At 41.3% G+C, this 14,059-nt stretch overlaps 1 protein-coding gene and 1 long non-coding RNA gene across 2 annotated transcripts; one reads left to right on the plus strand and one right to left on the minus strand.

The window, feature by feature from the left end:
- The first annotated feature begins 3,529 nt into the window (after positions 1-3,529).
- On the plus strand, positions 3,530-7,692 carry LOC134218312 (BOS complex subunit NOMO1). Its single transcript, XM_062697253.1, has 3 exons — positions 3,530-3,808; positions 3,871-4,930; positions 5,131-7,692. The coding sequence occupies exons 1-3, from the start codon at positions 3,663-3,665 to the stop codon at positions 7,519-7,521; spliced, it is 3,597 nt and encodes a 1,198-aa protein (XP_062553237.1). The 5' UTR covers positions 3,530-3,662; the 3' UTR covers positions 7,522-7,692.
- On the minus strand, positions 7,684-8,422 carry LOC134218313 (uncharacterized). The gene is made up of 2 exons (XR_009981304.1): positions 7,950-8,422; positions 7,684-7,889 (listed from the first exon to the last, which is right to left on the minus strand). It is a non-coding gene; the product is annotated as an uncharacterized LOC134218313 (long non-coding RNA).
- Between the last annotated feature and the right edge of the window lie 5,637 nt (positions 8,423-14,059).

Here is a 14,059-nt window from a genome sequence, read left to right on the forward strand (position 1 = left end):
AATTTCTCAGAGTACTCATGCCCAATGTTATCTATGACTTGCGTCGGCCACATAAATTGCCTATAATAAATATTGTGTTGATTCGAAGATTTGTGCGGCCAACAACATGGGCGAGTCTACCGAGTTGTCATCTTTGCTGTAGTTTCGATTAGTTTGTCGACATCAGAACCGTGTGGTTTTAATAGCTCCATGCTTGGTTATGTTCCGGCTCGACATCTGGGGAACTGAAATAAAAAAGTTGCAATAAAGAATAAAGCATACTAAATTTGACGAAGAAATAACAATTGACTTTGCGAACGTTAAATGATATTTACAAGTGTTACTTACCTCACCATCATATACCAATTATGTACACACACAGACAAACAGACATAACACTCGTCAAATTTCCATCGTTTGCTGATTTACTGGTCAATTCAAATAATCATTAGTTGGCCAATCGATCACTCGTGGCGCGCGCATCGTTTTTGCTCGAGTTTGACGTTTGCTCACTACCGCCATCTGGTTCGTGATTTGCCCAGCTAACTGAAATCAACAGATGTCGTTACTGTTTGAATGACGATGAATTTGATAAGTAAATGTTCAATGTGTTATGTCTGTTTTTCTGTGGTACACATCTAAGTTACTGGAACTCCAAACGTTTTTAGGGAGTTTGCGGTTTCTATTCTACATTTTATTGGAAGAAAATATACACATATTTCTCAAGCGTGCGAGCACTTCAGAACACACTTTTTTTCGAGTCATCTGTCACGGTGATTTTTTTCACATTGAGTGTTTTGAAAATAAAAGTTCAAACACTTTTATGTTCATAACATGAATTTCAAAATTGATACTCAGACCTGACGAAAAATATGATTGAATTAAATACATGACTTTCAATTCTAAAGTTTTCACTTTTATTTTAAGGAAAAAATATCACTTCTTAGAAGTAAAGTACAATATATTTGATAAAATAGTATTTGTTCTTTCTGTGTACTTTTTGATCCGGAAAATTCCGAATTAGCGAGATCCGGACTAACGAGTCGTCGGATTAGCGAAGTCCGGATAAGCGGGGGGATACTGTATATGCCAGTATAAGCCATTTTATGAGACAGATTCGAACAGCTGATCGAAAGTTTGAGTGGAGGGCCCGGTCTTTGTTTTGGTAAATCTGCATGCAAACCATCACACTGCCAAAAATATCTATATAAGATATATGTGTCGCCGTTATAGATTTTTGCAATAGCTCCCCGAATAAAAAATACATTAGAATAACAATACAATTTATTGTAACACTACACTGCAAAAATAATTCACTTAATGTTTACCTGAAAATGTACGTAGATTTTTTCCACCATACTTTTCAGGTGAAATCTACGTGAATCGGATTGACAATTTTGATCCATGTGTGGCATGTAAAAGTCACCTGAAATTCACGTAACTTTTACTGGATGTTTAGGTTAGCCATTCACATAGAAGTTACGTGATATTCAGGTGAATATAAATGGATCTCTAAATCACTGTCTTACAAGAGAGTTATAATTAATTTCTCTTTATCCAGTATCAGATTTTCTTAGAAAAAAATCATGCCGTTCTGTATATAACATAATCTTTATTTGATCAACGTAAAAAAAGAAATACACTTAATTGCTTGCGCTGCTCTGAAGATTTGTGTTATTTTAGGCACCTGTAGTGGTTCGAAGGGGTGAAATCCAGATTGTGGGTTTGTTGGATTCGTGCTCGCAATAGCCTGAAAAGCAACTTTTCATACGAGGGGGCGGATTTTCCTCGGGATTTTCCATATATTGTCAATCTGTAATTAGACATTAGAAAATAATACACCACACATTAATTGGTATTTATTACTAAGCTTGTGCTTATAATGCCCACTTGAATAATTCATTATTCGAACTTACCTTAGGCGTATTTAATATCATGGAACAACAATTCAGACTAAAACAGAAAAGAATTACTAATATTCCAAGTTAAAATCGAGGTTAAAATAAAACTACATTCACGGAACAACAGTTGTGCGTCCACCGGTTGCGCCATGTTGAATTTGCTCAAATTTTCTTACCACACTGTTCGGTGAAAGTTACTTGAAATTCACGTAGATAGTACCTGACTTCTTAGTGAATTTCACCACCATATTGGTCAATTGTATGTGGGTAACATGAATCTTATTGTATTTATATTCTCCAGGATCTACGTGATTTTTCAGGTAAATTTAACGTGGCTCGTTGGTTCAGTGTACTATTCATAACATTAAATTGGCAATAGATTATATTGTAAATGAAACCATAGAAATACATTAGAATGCATTGTTATGAACCATTTACTGAAATGTAAATGAAGTTTTCGCAATAGAATGTACGGGTTGTTAAGTATCGTAACTATACAAAATCTGAGATTTTTCCATACATTTTTTTCGTCACACAATAGAGTGTATGGTTAATATATTGTTGAAATATCCGAACAAAACTGTTCAAAATACAATGGATTGTATTGTATTTATATAGTAAAACAATACGATTTTAAATTTCTCAGTTGTGGCAGGTTTACTGTTCAACAATGCAATTTAAAGGGAAAAAATGCATATTTGGCGCTATGAGGCAAATATTGTTATATAGTTTATATCCAATGTAAAGAAACGTTTCGAAAACTATCAATGTATGAAACTTATGTACGAAAACGTTCCAAAAACAATTGCAAGTATAGTTACATTAGAGAAATATGTTGATGTATTGTATCCTCAGTGTTGATACAATCTGTGCAACCATCAAGAAACAATGTATCCTATTGTATACCGTACATTTTATGGTAATTCAATTGTTTACACTATTGAACCAATAGTACATTTTTATCCGGGTCCACCCTAATATAATCGATATAGAACCACACATAAATTAAATAATTGCTAATTCGAGACCACACATAAAGTTTATTTGGATATATATTTTATTAGTAGTTCGCGTGGAGAATGGTTATGTGTGCGCTGATATACATCATAAGTTAAATCTATGGATTTTTGCCAATAAATATGTGTGGATTTTTAGTAGTGCATCATTTCGTCATCATCATCATCATTTCATTCCATTTTCGCAAATGTTCCTTGTAAAATGTAAATATTAGTGTTAGGTCTCCTGTCATTTGAGCTTTCTATAAAATGGCTTATTGAATAAATGATGAGTAAACGAGTTTACTCTTAAGTCCCCTGTGCATATTGCCTATCCGGAACAGAGCTAGAACGGCTTTTATACCGAGGTTGGATTTTTCTCCATATACAAGCAATTTTCCCAATTTCGGAAGTTGTGCGCTGGATACGCCTAAAGATGCACTAAACAACGCATCAGTTAGTTTGACAGATAAAACTTCGGAAGAAAGTTCAGTACGGAAGTCCCGACTTCCGAATTTAAAGTTATAGTGTTGGCGACAATTCGAGCAGTCTGTTGCTTGCCTGCATCGCGTTTCATTTTTACTTTTTGTACTGGCCTATAAAACACCCCTGCATAATATCTGACAGCTGAGAAATGTCATGCTCAGTCATCACCGTCATTAGATTCAGTGGGCTCACTTTTTTCTCGTTTCGGCACGGATTTGTTCGCATGTAAATTAATTTTTCTCGTGATTCGGTCCACAATTGAAAAGTTGGACACTTTTTGTCCGAAATTTCCGATAGAAAAATGACCCGTGCCGGTTTTACGGTACTATTGACGGCGTGCTTCCTTCTGGCATCAAGATTTGCCGTGGCAAACGATGTTTTTGGTTGCGGCGGTTTCATCAAAAATGCGAACTCCGATCTGGATTTCAGCAAGGTGGAGGTCGGCCTGTAAGTGTTAATTGAATTAATGGGAAAGGAGAAGATTTGTAACTATTTGCTATTGATTCCAGGTACAATCCACAGGGCAGTTTGAAGATCAAGACAGACTGTTCGCCGTCAAATGGGTACTACTTCATACCGCTGTACGATAAGGGAGAGTACGTTTTAAAGGTTATTCCTCCACCCGGTTGGAGCTTCGAACCGGAGCAGGTTCCAATCAAGTTTGATGGTGCAACGGATGTGTGCAGCCAAGGAAAGGACGTAAATTTCCTTTTTAAGGGATTTGGTATTACTGGAAAGGTGGAGATCTATGGACACGATGTAGGAGCGAAAGGCGTGCAAGTGGAGCTGCGCTCGGAGAGCAACACAAAAATCGGACAAACTTTTACGGATAGTAATGGGATTTTTTCGTTCACACCCATCAAGTCAGGTAGATACGTAATTAAAGTAAAACACGATAAGTGGCACTTTGTGAAGGCGGAATACACGGTAACGGTGACAACTGGAAATACGGAGATTCCTGCAAAATCACTGGTCGTGTCGGGTTTCGACGTGGAAGGACGGATTCATAGCGATGGGCAGCCTTTTGTCAATGTAGGATTTGTGCTGTATCCAGAGAAGGGAGCCGAGGTGTTGTTGAAGTGCGCCTCGGATAATGTCCCAGCTGTGAGCGGAACGAATCCTAACTACAGTGAAACTGCACATTGCTTTGTAGAAGCAAACAAGGCAACAGGAACGTTCACGTTTGCGGGAGTGTCATCCGGGAAGTATCGCGTGGTACCGGTGTTCAACAACAAGGCTATCAAGTTCCACCTTCGACCGGAAGCAATCGAATTCTCAGTGGGGCGCGATGGTTTGCGCTTGTCGGAGAGCTTCGAGGTAACCGGATTCAGCGTCAGTGGAAAGGTGTTGCAAGTTGAGAATGGATCAGGCGTACGTAGTGCCAAAGTTAAACTGAACGGAAAGGAAGTGGCCACGACTGATAACGAAGGAAAGTACACGTTGAATAATATTCAGGCAGGCACTTATACCATACAAGTTACCGCTGACGATTTGCATTTCAAGGACCGGATTGTAAAAATCTCGTTAAGTGATCCAGCGCTTCCAGATGTTATTGTATCTGGATTTAAAGTGAGTAAACTTTTGATTATATTTGTTTTCAATCACCAATTTCGCCTAAAATTCAAAAAAGCGGCTAGCGATATTGTCCTTGTTCCTACCTGCAAAGGATAAACATCATATTTTGTTCGATTTTTCCTTCAACAAATATAATGAGATGTTTGTTGAAATGAATTAGCGATTACCTTACAGTATTATGACATTTTTTTCAGGTATGCGGTCAAGTGATCTCCAAAAAGTCCTACCGAGTGGCCATTACGAAAAAAGCATCCTCGACTACAGTTGAAGTGACAACGAAGGAAAACACCGCAGGCGAGTGGTGCACATTTTTGGAAAATGGTCATTACACCGTCAAAGTTCTAACTAGCGAACAAGAACACTCCGCTGGAATCCAGTTCTTCCCTTTGACACAGTCGATTCATGTCGACCGATCGCCTCAAAGTGGTATTATCTTCTCTCAGTTGAGAGCCACTGTTACTGGAGAGGTTCGTTGCCTGCCGGATGCTGGAAATGCTTGCTTGAAAGATGTCTCTGTCACACTGACTCCGTTAGATGTCAATGGCAACCCAACTGGCCAGGTGTCCAACGCTGAACTACAAGGTGGCAAATATTCGTTTGCAAATGTCCTTCCTGGTAGTTACGAAGTGAGCGTCCCGAAAGGTAAACTTTGCTGGCAATCGAACACGGTCAAGTTCAATGTGAAGACCGCCCAGGAAACTGTTCCTACGCTGGTTCAAAGTGGATACATGGTTTCAATTGTATCAAGTCACGCTGTTAAGATGACCTACAAACTAAAAGGTGTCGAAGGTGCCAAACAGGAAGAAATGTTACTCACTTCCGGAATGAACATGTTCTGCGTACAGAAAGCGGGAAGCTATGAAATCAATCTCTCGGGATGTCATCGATATGGTGCAGATGTGCCAAAAGTTTTTTCAACTTCCGATGTAGCGCCAGTTAGTATTTCTGCTTTGAGCCATCGTCACACTGTTAAAATTCTGGCTGAAGAGAAAGACACCTACAAGACTTTAGTCACTTCCAAATCCGGAACGGAAACAATCGAATTCAAAGCAAGCGACAAACGATTTGAGAATTCCAATGTTTATGAACATGATTTCTTCCTGAAACAAGGAGAACAAATCACTTTAGTCCCAGTTAGCGAAATTATGTTATTCACTCCGACTGCACTGGAAGTCGTCGGAGCGTCGGATTGCACCGAAGTTCCCACTAAGATAATAGCTCGGAAGGGTTTACTAATCAATGGAAAAACCTCACCACCGATCAAAGATGCAAAAATTACTCTGCTCTTCCCAAACAATCCGGAACTGTCTCCGCTAGTAGCTCTGACTAATGACAACGGTGGGTTCCGCTTCGGTCCCATTGATTCCAGCGTGGCAGTGGAGCTATCCGCTGAAAAGGAATCATATGTGTTCTCGACATTCGATAAGGCCACCAATTCGTTCAGCGGACACAAGCTGTGTGAGATTATCGTAACCGTGAAAGATGACGCAGGAAATAGATTGCCCGGAGTTTTGCTGTCCTTATCCGGTGCAGAGAGCTATCGCAAAAATCTAGTCACCGGTGAAGATGGTACAATCAAGTTCCATTCGCTTTCACCCAGCGAATATTATCTTCGAGCGATGATGAAAGAGTACGAATTTAAGCCAAATTCTAAGTTGATTCAAGTGAAGGATGGTGCCACGGTGAACGAGGAACTACGAGGTACGCGTACCGCTTTCTCGATATTTGGTTCCATTACCTCCCTAAACGGAGAGCCATTCCCGAAGGTTACTGTCGAAGCGGTAACAGATGAGCGATGTGGAAACCATCTTGAAGAGAGTACCAGCGAACCCAACGGCCAATACCGCATTCGAGGTCTCCACCCGGGCTGTCAATACACTATTCGTGTTCGAACGGATGGTCCTTCCTCAAATGTCGACCGTTCGATTCCCACAGAAAAGATCATCAACATCGCGAAGGGCGACGTTCGTGATGTCAACATGATCGCCATTAGTCCTATTTCCTTCGTCGATGTCACCATCCGAGTGCTAGCCTCGGAGAACGACTACTACAAGTCCCTCAAGGTATTCCTCTACAAAAAAGGTAGCGATTCGCCAGTTCATTCGCAGCGTGTCGAATCCCCACTGAACCCCAAAAGCAAGATCAACCCCGGAATTATGGTGTTCTTCCCGCGAATTCCGTTCGATGGCAAATCCTACTACATCGAACTGACCTCCACCCTCTCGGAGAAAAACTACAAATTCTCCCTCCCAATGGTCGAATTCACGGCCAACCGCAGCACCTTCTTCAGCGAGTTGCACTTCGAACCGGAGTTGCGGACCGCCGAAAGTGATCTCAACCAAAACTCGCTGTCAGCCATCGTGCTGATTCTACTCGTTGGATTCGTCTTCTTCAAGCAGGACCTGGCGCTGGAGCTACTCGGCTTAGCGTGGAATAAACTGGGTAGCGCCGTCGGGGATCTGATAACTAAATCCAAACCAAAGGAACCGAAGTACGAACCGGCGACGTTCGACGAGAGGGAGATTGACAAGCTCGCTTCCAGCATCAATGCAATCAAGAAGAAGAAGGTGAAGAAAGCGAACTAGTAAACGTGTGCAGCTCACATTAGTCAAGTTGAGGTAGTAGAACCGTAGAAAAGGTAAGTGGTTTATTTTTATTTGGTACGAGTATCGAAGGTTGAGTTAGAAAGCCGTAATTTATAAGAGATGTGGTGAATGAATTCGATACAAAATAAATCGAAGATCCAGTCGAGAAAATTCTTAATGTGGTTTATTTCAGAGAAGTCCTTGAAATGTGGAATTGTTGTAATCGTAGTTAGGGTCCTCCATTCTGATCAACTCCTCTGGAAAAAGTTTGTACCAGAATACATACACTCCAGCAAGGATTAAACTCACTATTGCTATCTTCAGTTGTAGTAGCTGGAAACCCGACAAAGTTGAAAGGATCGATGTTGCTGAAATATATAAAAGCTCAAATAAGTGCGACAAAATATCGAAAAATATGTATCTCTTACCAGTTAGTGAATATCGCGAGATTGCTTTCGATTCTTTTTCCATTCCTTCAATCATTACTACGCCATGGATGAGTACAAATAATCCTGTAAACAAAGGAAACGATTCCACTATCATGACGCCTCTGCTGGCTGCTTAGTATTAGGAGCGGCATAAGGTGCTGGATCGGCCAGCCCTTCCCCTAGTCCGGGAACGATTCGGTTCAGATAGAGATAGATTCCAACAAAAGCCAATCCAAAGGCGAAAGTTGTGACCTTAATAGTGATGACGGGAGCAAATGCGGCCGTAATATGGGTCCCTGCAATTGAAATCGGAAACAAGTTTAATTGGAATAGAAAAATAGTTTTTCTTTTTTGCCTTTCTCGTATTATACAAAGTATACGTAAACAGTTCATATTTTGCCATCGCAAACGGCGGACGCGTTCTTGTTCTCTCTCGCGCTTTTGTTAAACACAATTCACAACCATTAAACACAATGGGAAATGCGCGGGAAACTACACTTGTGGTCGATTTTAGTTTCTTCCCAATTCGTCCCGATGTTGGGAAAGTCAAGCATTTCTTGGATGATCAAATAAATATCAAGTATGCGAATGTTAAAAGCATTCAGTTGCATAACACCCGCAATTGTGATCTGATAGGGCTGATAGACAAAGAAGTCGCTTTGCGCTAGCAATCAGAGCATAATTGCAAGCGCACTATCGTGTGCAAAGAAAAGCAATATCAGATTCCGGTTTACGTGGATAGCGAGGCGGTAGTCGTTAGGGTTCACGATCTACCCCCGACGGTGAGCCACAGTGCCGTACATGAGTATATGCTCAAGTACGGAGAAGTTGTTCAGTCGGACGAGTTGTTCAGTCAGGCCGACTTCCCACCGATAAACAATAATGAAAAGTATCATCGCCTCCAGCTACAAATGAAACCTCAGGAGAACAACGATCACAAAATGATGACGAGTGGACCGACGTCGAAGACAACGCATTCTATTCATCGTCCGAGTTCAATGAGGTAACGCACAAACGCCGGCGATCAAAGCGAAGTAGAACGATGGAAGCGAAAAAACTCAAAAGTGCAGCCCAATCGGGTTGTACGCAAAGGAGACGTTGAACTACGTAGCTGTATGTAATGTACAGGTGTTCGACTTTTCTGTTCAATGAGACCAAAACAAGAGTTTTTCAAGCCCAGGGTGAATCTGTTTTCATTGTTTATCATGTGCTCCTGAGATTGAGTGATCATTACGAACCCTGGTGATGTATATATAATTTTTAGAACAACATTTGAAAAGGATGATAAAAATAAAATTTACATAATACCTAATCGAGGATGAACAACACTTTCAAGCGACCACATATCCAAATTATCATTGATAAACACTCGCGAGAGAGTGAGAATTGTTCGTTAATTGTAGCTCGATTTAAAGCATTGGTAAAAACTACTTTTGAAATTATTTTCCCACATAATACCAAAACACAATGCCAAAAATACGATTGAACTTCATTATTGACATTAAATTGGTCACTTGTCATAAGACGAGTTTGTACAATCCCATTGAATTCCACCACTTAATTGTATCTTGACAGATACGTATTTCGACCTCAACAGTAAGTCCGTCTTCAGTGTCTCGTACTTGACTCGACTTAAGTCTACTGTTGAGGTCGAAATACGTATCTGTCAAGATACAATTAAGTGGTGGAATTCAATGGGATTGTACAAACTCGTCTTATGACAAGTGAAGACATTCAACTAAAAAGCTCAAAATAATTTTCTTAATTAAATTGGTATCATTTAGGTTTACATTTAAATAATAATCTTGCGTTTATTATTATTCGATTCCAAAATTTTAAAAGCTATCGCCAATCACAACTCGCGCACTTTCCACACTTGAGAAGTTATCAAATGATAATTTCAATAATTATCGCATGAGAATGATTCAGTACAATCCTGGCTGATAGTGTACCGCTGCAACCATCACCGACGCAAACTGGAACAGAGACTTAGCACCCGCCACTAAGTCAGTCTAAGCCACCGGTGGCTTATTAGAGAAAAGCCCATCGTGAAAGCTGGGCTGTCAACGGAGTTTGGTGGACATCCTTTGGAGGAAGTCAGAGTAGACGCGACAAAAAAGTTTGACAGTTTATTGATAATAATTATTATTCCTTCACGTGAGTTACGCCAGACTTTGCGTTTACTCCGACAGAGTAATCAGGAATCAGCAAAAAACGAGCCGAACAAAGTTTCCCAGAACACATCCACTGCAGCAACGATCTTAATTAGGAGAAACGAACTGCACCAGCAAAATGCCTGTAAGTTGCACTAATTTGACGTCTATGCTGGATTGAGGTCTCCAGTTAGCCTTTCGAACAAATGCGCAGAATCCGGAGATGGCAAGATCAATTATCAATCCGATTTAGGATGTTTTCGGGTGGAAAACTCGACACAAGATACATACTAATGCAATGTGTTTAGAAAGCTTTCAATTGATAACCAAAGAAAATTTAATAGATTACTAAGTTGAAAAGCAGGCCAAGTTCCAGTTGGAATGTAGTGCTTTGGACGAAAAATCTTGCGATGCACATACGAGAATGACTGATTCACCGAAACCGATTGCTCAACTGTTCGCAAGTTTGCAATGGTAAATATTATCATACAGTATTATAACACACTAGAGTCAGTTTTTACGCGAAGGATAAAGGCCGCGTGAATTAAAATAACGTAAAAAACTCGTAAATCCCAAAATATATCTGATTAAACCGCGGAAATCCCGAAATTCGAGGGAAAAAAAACCGCACGAATATCAATTCGTGTAAAAAAACGCGTGAAAAAAGACTTCAGTGTACTTCAGGTATGAAGCGTTGACTCTTCCTTGATCGAATGGTCCAAGAAAATTGAAAATCCATCAAGAAACGGCTGAGATATTATCGGTCAAAGTCTATCATATTTTCGTGACGTTTTTCGATGTTTTGCAATCGTAAAGTGTACCCCAATATAGAAAAGACAGACGTAGTTCTACGTCAAAAACGTGTACGGATCAGTGTTTCCTCAACGTGGATCAAATTGAAATAGTCGTGAAAGTGAAAACAAATTTTGGAAATAAAAATGGAAAGGGGTTTAGTACTAAGTAGAATTAAGTGTTATCGGCGCGGTAAAGCTGGATGCGACGAGTGAGCCTTAAATAAACAGAATGAATAAAAAAAAGTATACGTAAAGGCTATATGTTCGTTCCAAAAACGAACTTTTTATAGGAGGCCTATAGGAGGGTCTCCGCCATAGTGTTATATACCAGTCGACTCAGACTGTGTGTGTGTGTTATTTTTTTTTCTTCCTAAGCAATGGAGGGGGAATCTCATCAACAGACATCCTGGGTTGTCAAGAAAGTGCGGGATTTGGGACCACCTCCAATAGCAAATGAGGGAGGCAGGACTACATCCCCGACCCGCTAAACCGTTTTCCATTTCCGCCAAGCCCATCGTCCCTTCGGTACAATCAGAAAGTAATGTTTCAAAGGGGGGCCAGTGCACAACGCACCCTCGAGGTTAGCTGCGTGTCCTTGCAGCCAGTGTTGTAAAATGTCATTTGCATTCGTTTGTATAATTTTTTCAGAACTTTTTTTTCAGAAGTTAGCTATTAATTCTTGATGTATGACGAACTTGTAGCGCTTAAATGTGGCTAAAACTTTGTCTAACAAGACATTGCTGTAAATATGTAATCTGGGGCGTGGGAGGCAAAATGTCATTCAAAAGACATTATGTCAAATGACACGTGACATTTTTCACTCTCCAGCCTTAGATGTTATATTTAGAGCAATGTACCCTTGAACAAAAAAATAGCCCTACTCAAGCTTTATGAGTACATCTAAAATTATGATGTGAATTTTACTTCTGAAGAAAATTATTAACAAATTAGTCAAATGACATGCAGATGACATTTTACAAGCCTGCTTGCAGCATCGAACATCGTGACTCGCTTTTTAAAAGAACACCATGGTATCGTGCCAGCGCATTGCCGGCTTTCCAGTTGGCCTCACCACGCCTATGTCCTCGGAAGGTGGGAAGGGTCGACTTCGCCCCTGCTTCCCTCTGCACGACTGGTATCAAGAATGATGATCGGACTAGTCATCAACACGTCGAAGACGAAGTACATGATAGGAAGAGGTTCAAGAGAAGACAATGTGAGCCACCCACCGCGAGTTTGCATCGGTGGTGACGAAATCGAGGTGGTAGAAGAATTAGTGTACTTGGGCTCACTGGTGACCGCCGAAAATGATACCAGCAGAGAAATTCGGAGACGCTTAGTGGCTGGAAATCGTACATACTTTGGACTCCACAAGACGCTTCGATCGAAAAGAGTTCGCCGCCGTACCAAACTGACAATTTACAAAACGCTCATTAGACCGGTAGTCCTCTACGGACACGAGACCTGGACGATGCTCGTGGAGGACCAACGCGCACTTGGAATTTTCGAAAGAAAAGTGCTGCGTACCATCTATGGTGGGATGCAGATGGCGGACGGTACGTGGAGGAGGCGAATGAACCACGAGTTGCATCAGCTGTTGGGAGAACCATCCATCGTTCACACTGCGAAAATCGGACGACTGCGGTGGGCCGGGCACGTAGCCAGAATTTCGGACAGTAAACCGGTGAAAATGGTTCTCGACAACGATCCGACGGGCACAAGTAGGCGAGGTGCCCAGCGGGCACGGTTGATCGCAAGGTGGTAGATGACTTGCAGACCCTCCGTAGACTGCGTGGTTGGCGACGTGTAGCCATGGACCGAGCCGAATGGAGAAGACTCTTATATACCGCACAGGCCACTTCGGCTTTAGTCTGAATAAATGAAATGAAATGATGCCGCGTGCACCCCAAATTGACCTCTCTGCGATAGGGCTTGTTCGCCAACACAAAGAGAGACTTGCCGACGCGGTATCTACGCCTGCCTCAGCCTTGACGAGGACCTCTTTCCGTCCTCGGAATCCGCCCGGTTGACCGACGCCGCGAAAGCGACGATATCATGTTTTTTTTGTCTTTATTTAAGAGACTTGCAGCCCGAGGCTCGCTCGTCTCCGAGGACGATATCATGTTGTTCTTCGCGCGACCACTTGTTCGATAAAAGGTTTCGAGTTCCGAACTCTTGGACCACTTCTTATTTGCGCCTAAAATTGGCCGTTCCTCGAGTCCACGCGCCACCTTCTGTGTAGCTCCGAGACGATTTGGACGATAGCCGATAAAACGGCGTTCCAGCCAACTTCATCTTTACACATCCTCTGGACTAGGTTGTCCGGGGTAGTGTCCAGACCACATGTGGCAAGCATGTGGTCACGGATTGTGCGAAAAGGTGGACACACGAACAACACATGCTCCGCCGTTTCCTCTAAACCTGCGCACACCGGACACTCGGGCGAGACCGAGTGTCCGAACCGGTGTAGATACTGTCTGAAGCAACCATGGCCTGTAAGGACCTGGGTCAGGTGGAAAGTGATTTCCCCATGGCGTCTCTTGACCCACGTACCTATCTCCGGTATCAACCTATGTGTCCATCTACCCTTAGTTTATTTTTTTAATTTCGTCAACCGTCGTAGATTAGTACATAGAAATATACATAATTTTTCATTTCTTAATGCTAATATACATAAATTGTGAAATGTTTAACATATATTTATAATAAAAATTAACTAGAGATTAAATAGTGATATTAAGTTGCATTTCTTTACATTCAGTTCTAATTGGGTTTTCTTGCACCATATGTAGAATTTGTCTATTTCATTGCGGAATACATTGATGTCGACTTCATTTCATGAATGTTTTTCTGAATGAAGGAAATGTCGTTTACATACAAGATAAAAAGAAGAGGGCCCAAATGAGAGCCTTGAGGGACTCCCGAAGTGACTTGAATTGGTTTTGATTTGTGTCCATTAAATTTGATAATTTGTTGGCGGTCAGTCAGGTATGATTCAAGCCATTTCAGAAGTCGTGGTTCAATGCGATCGCTAATTGATGGCTAATTTTTTAATAAATACTGGTGGAATCGTTTCCGGGCCAGGTCCCTTCGAAGCATCCAAGTTCATTAGAGCGTCAAAAATTTCCTGGACTTGAATTTGATTTACACCAACATCTCTGAA

Source organism: Armigeres subalbatus, chromosome 2, assembly GCF_024139115.2.
Source record: "Armigeres subalbatus isolate Guangzhou_Male chromosome 2, GZ_Asu_2, whole genome shotgun sequence".
In the NCBI taxonomy this organism is placed as follows: Eukaryota; Metazoa; Arthropoda; class Insecta; order Diptera; family Culicidae; genus Armigeres; species Armigeres subalbatus.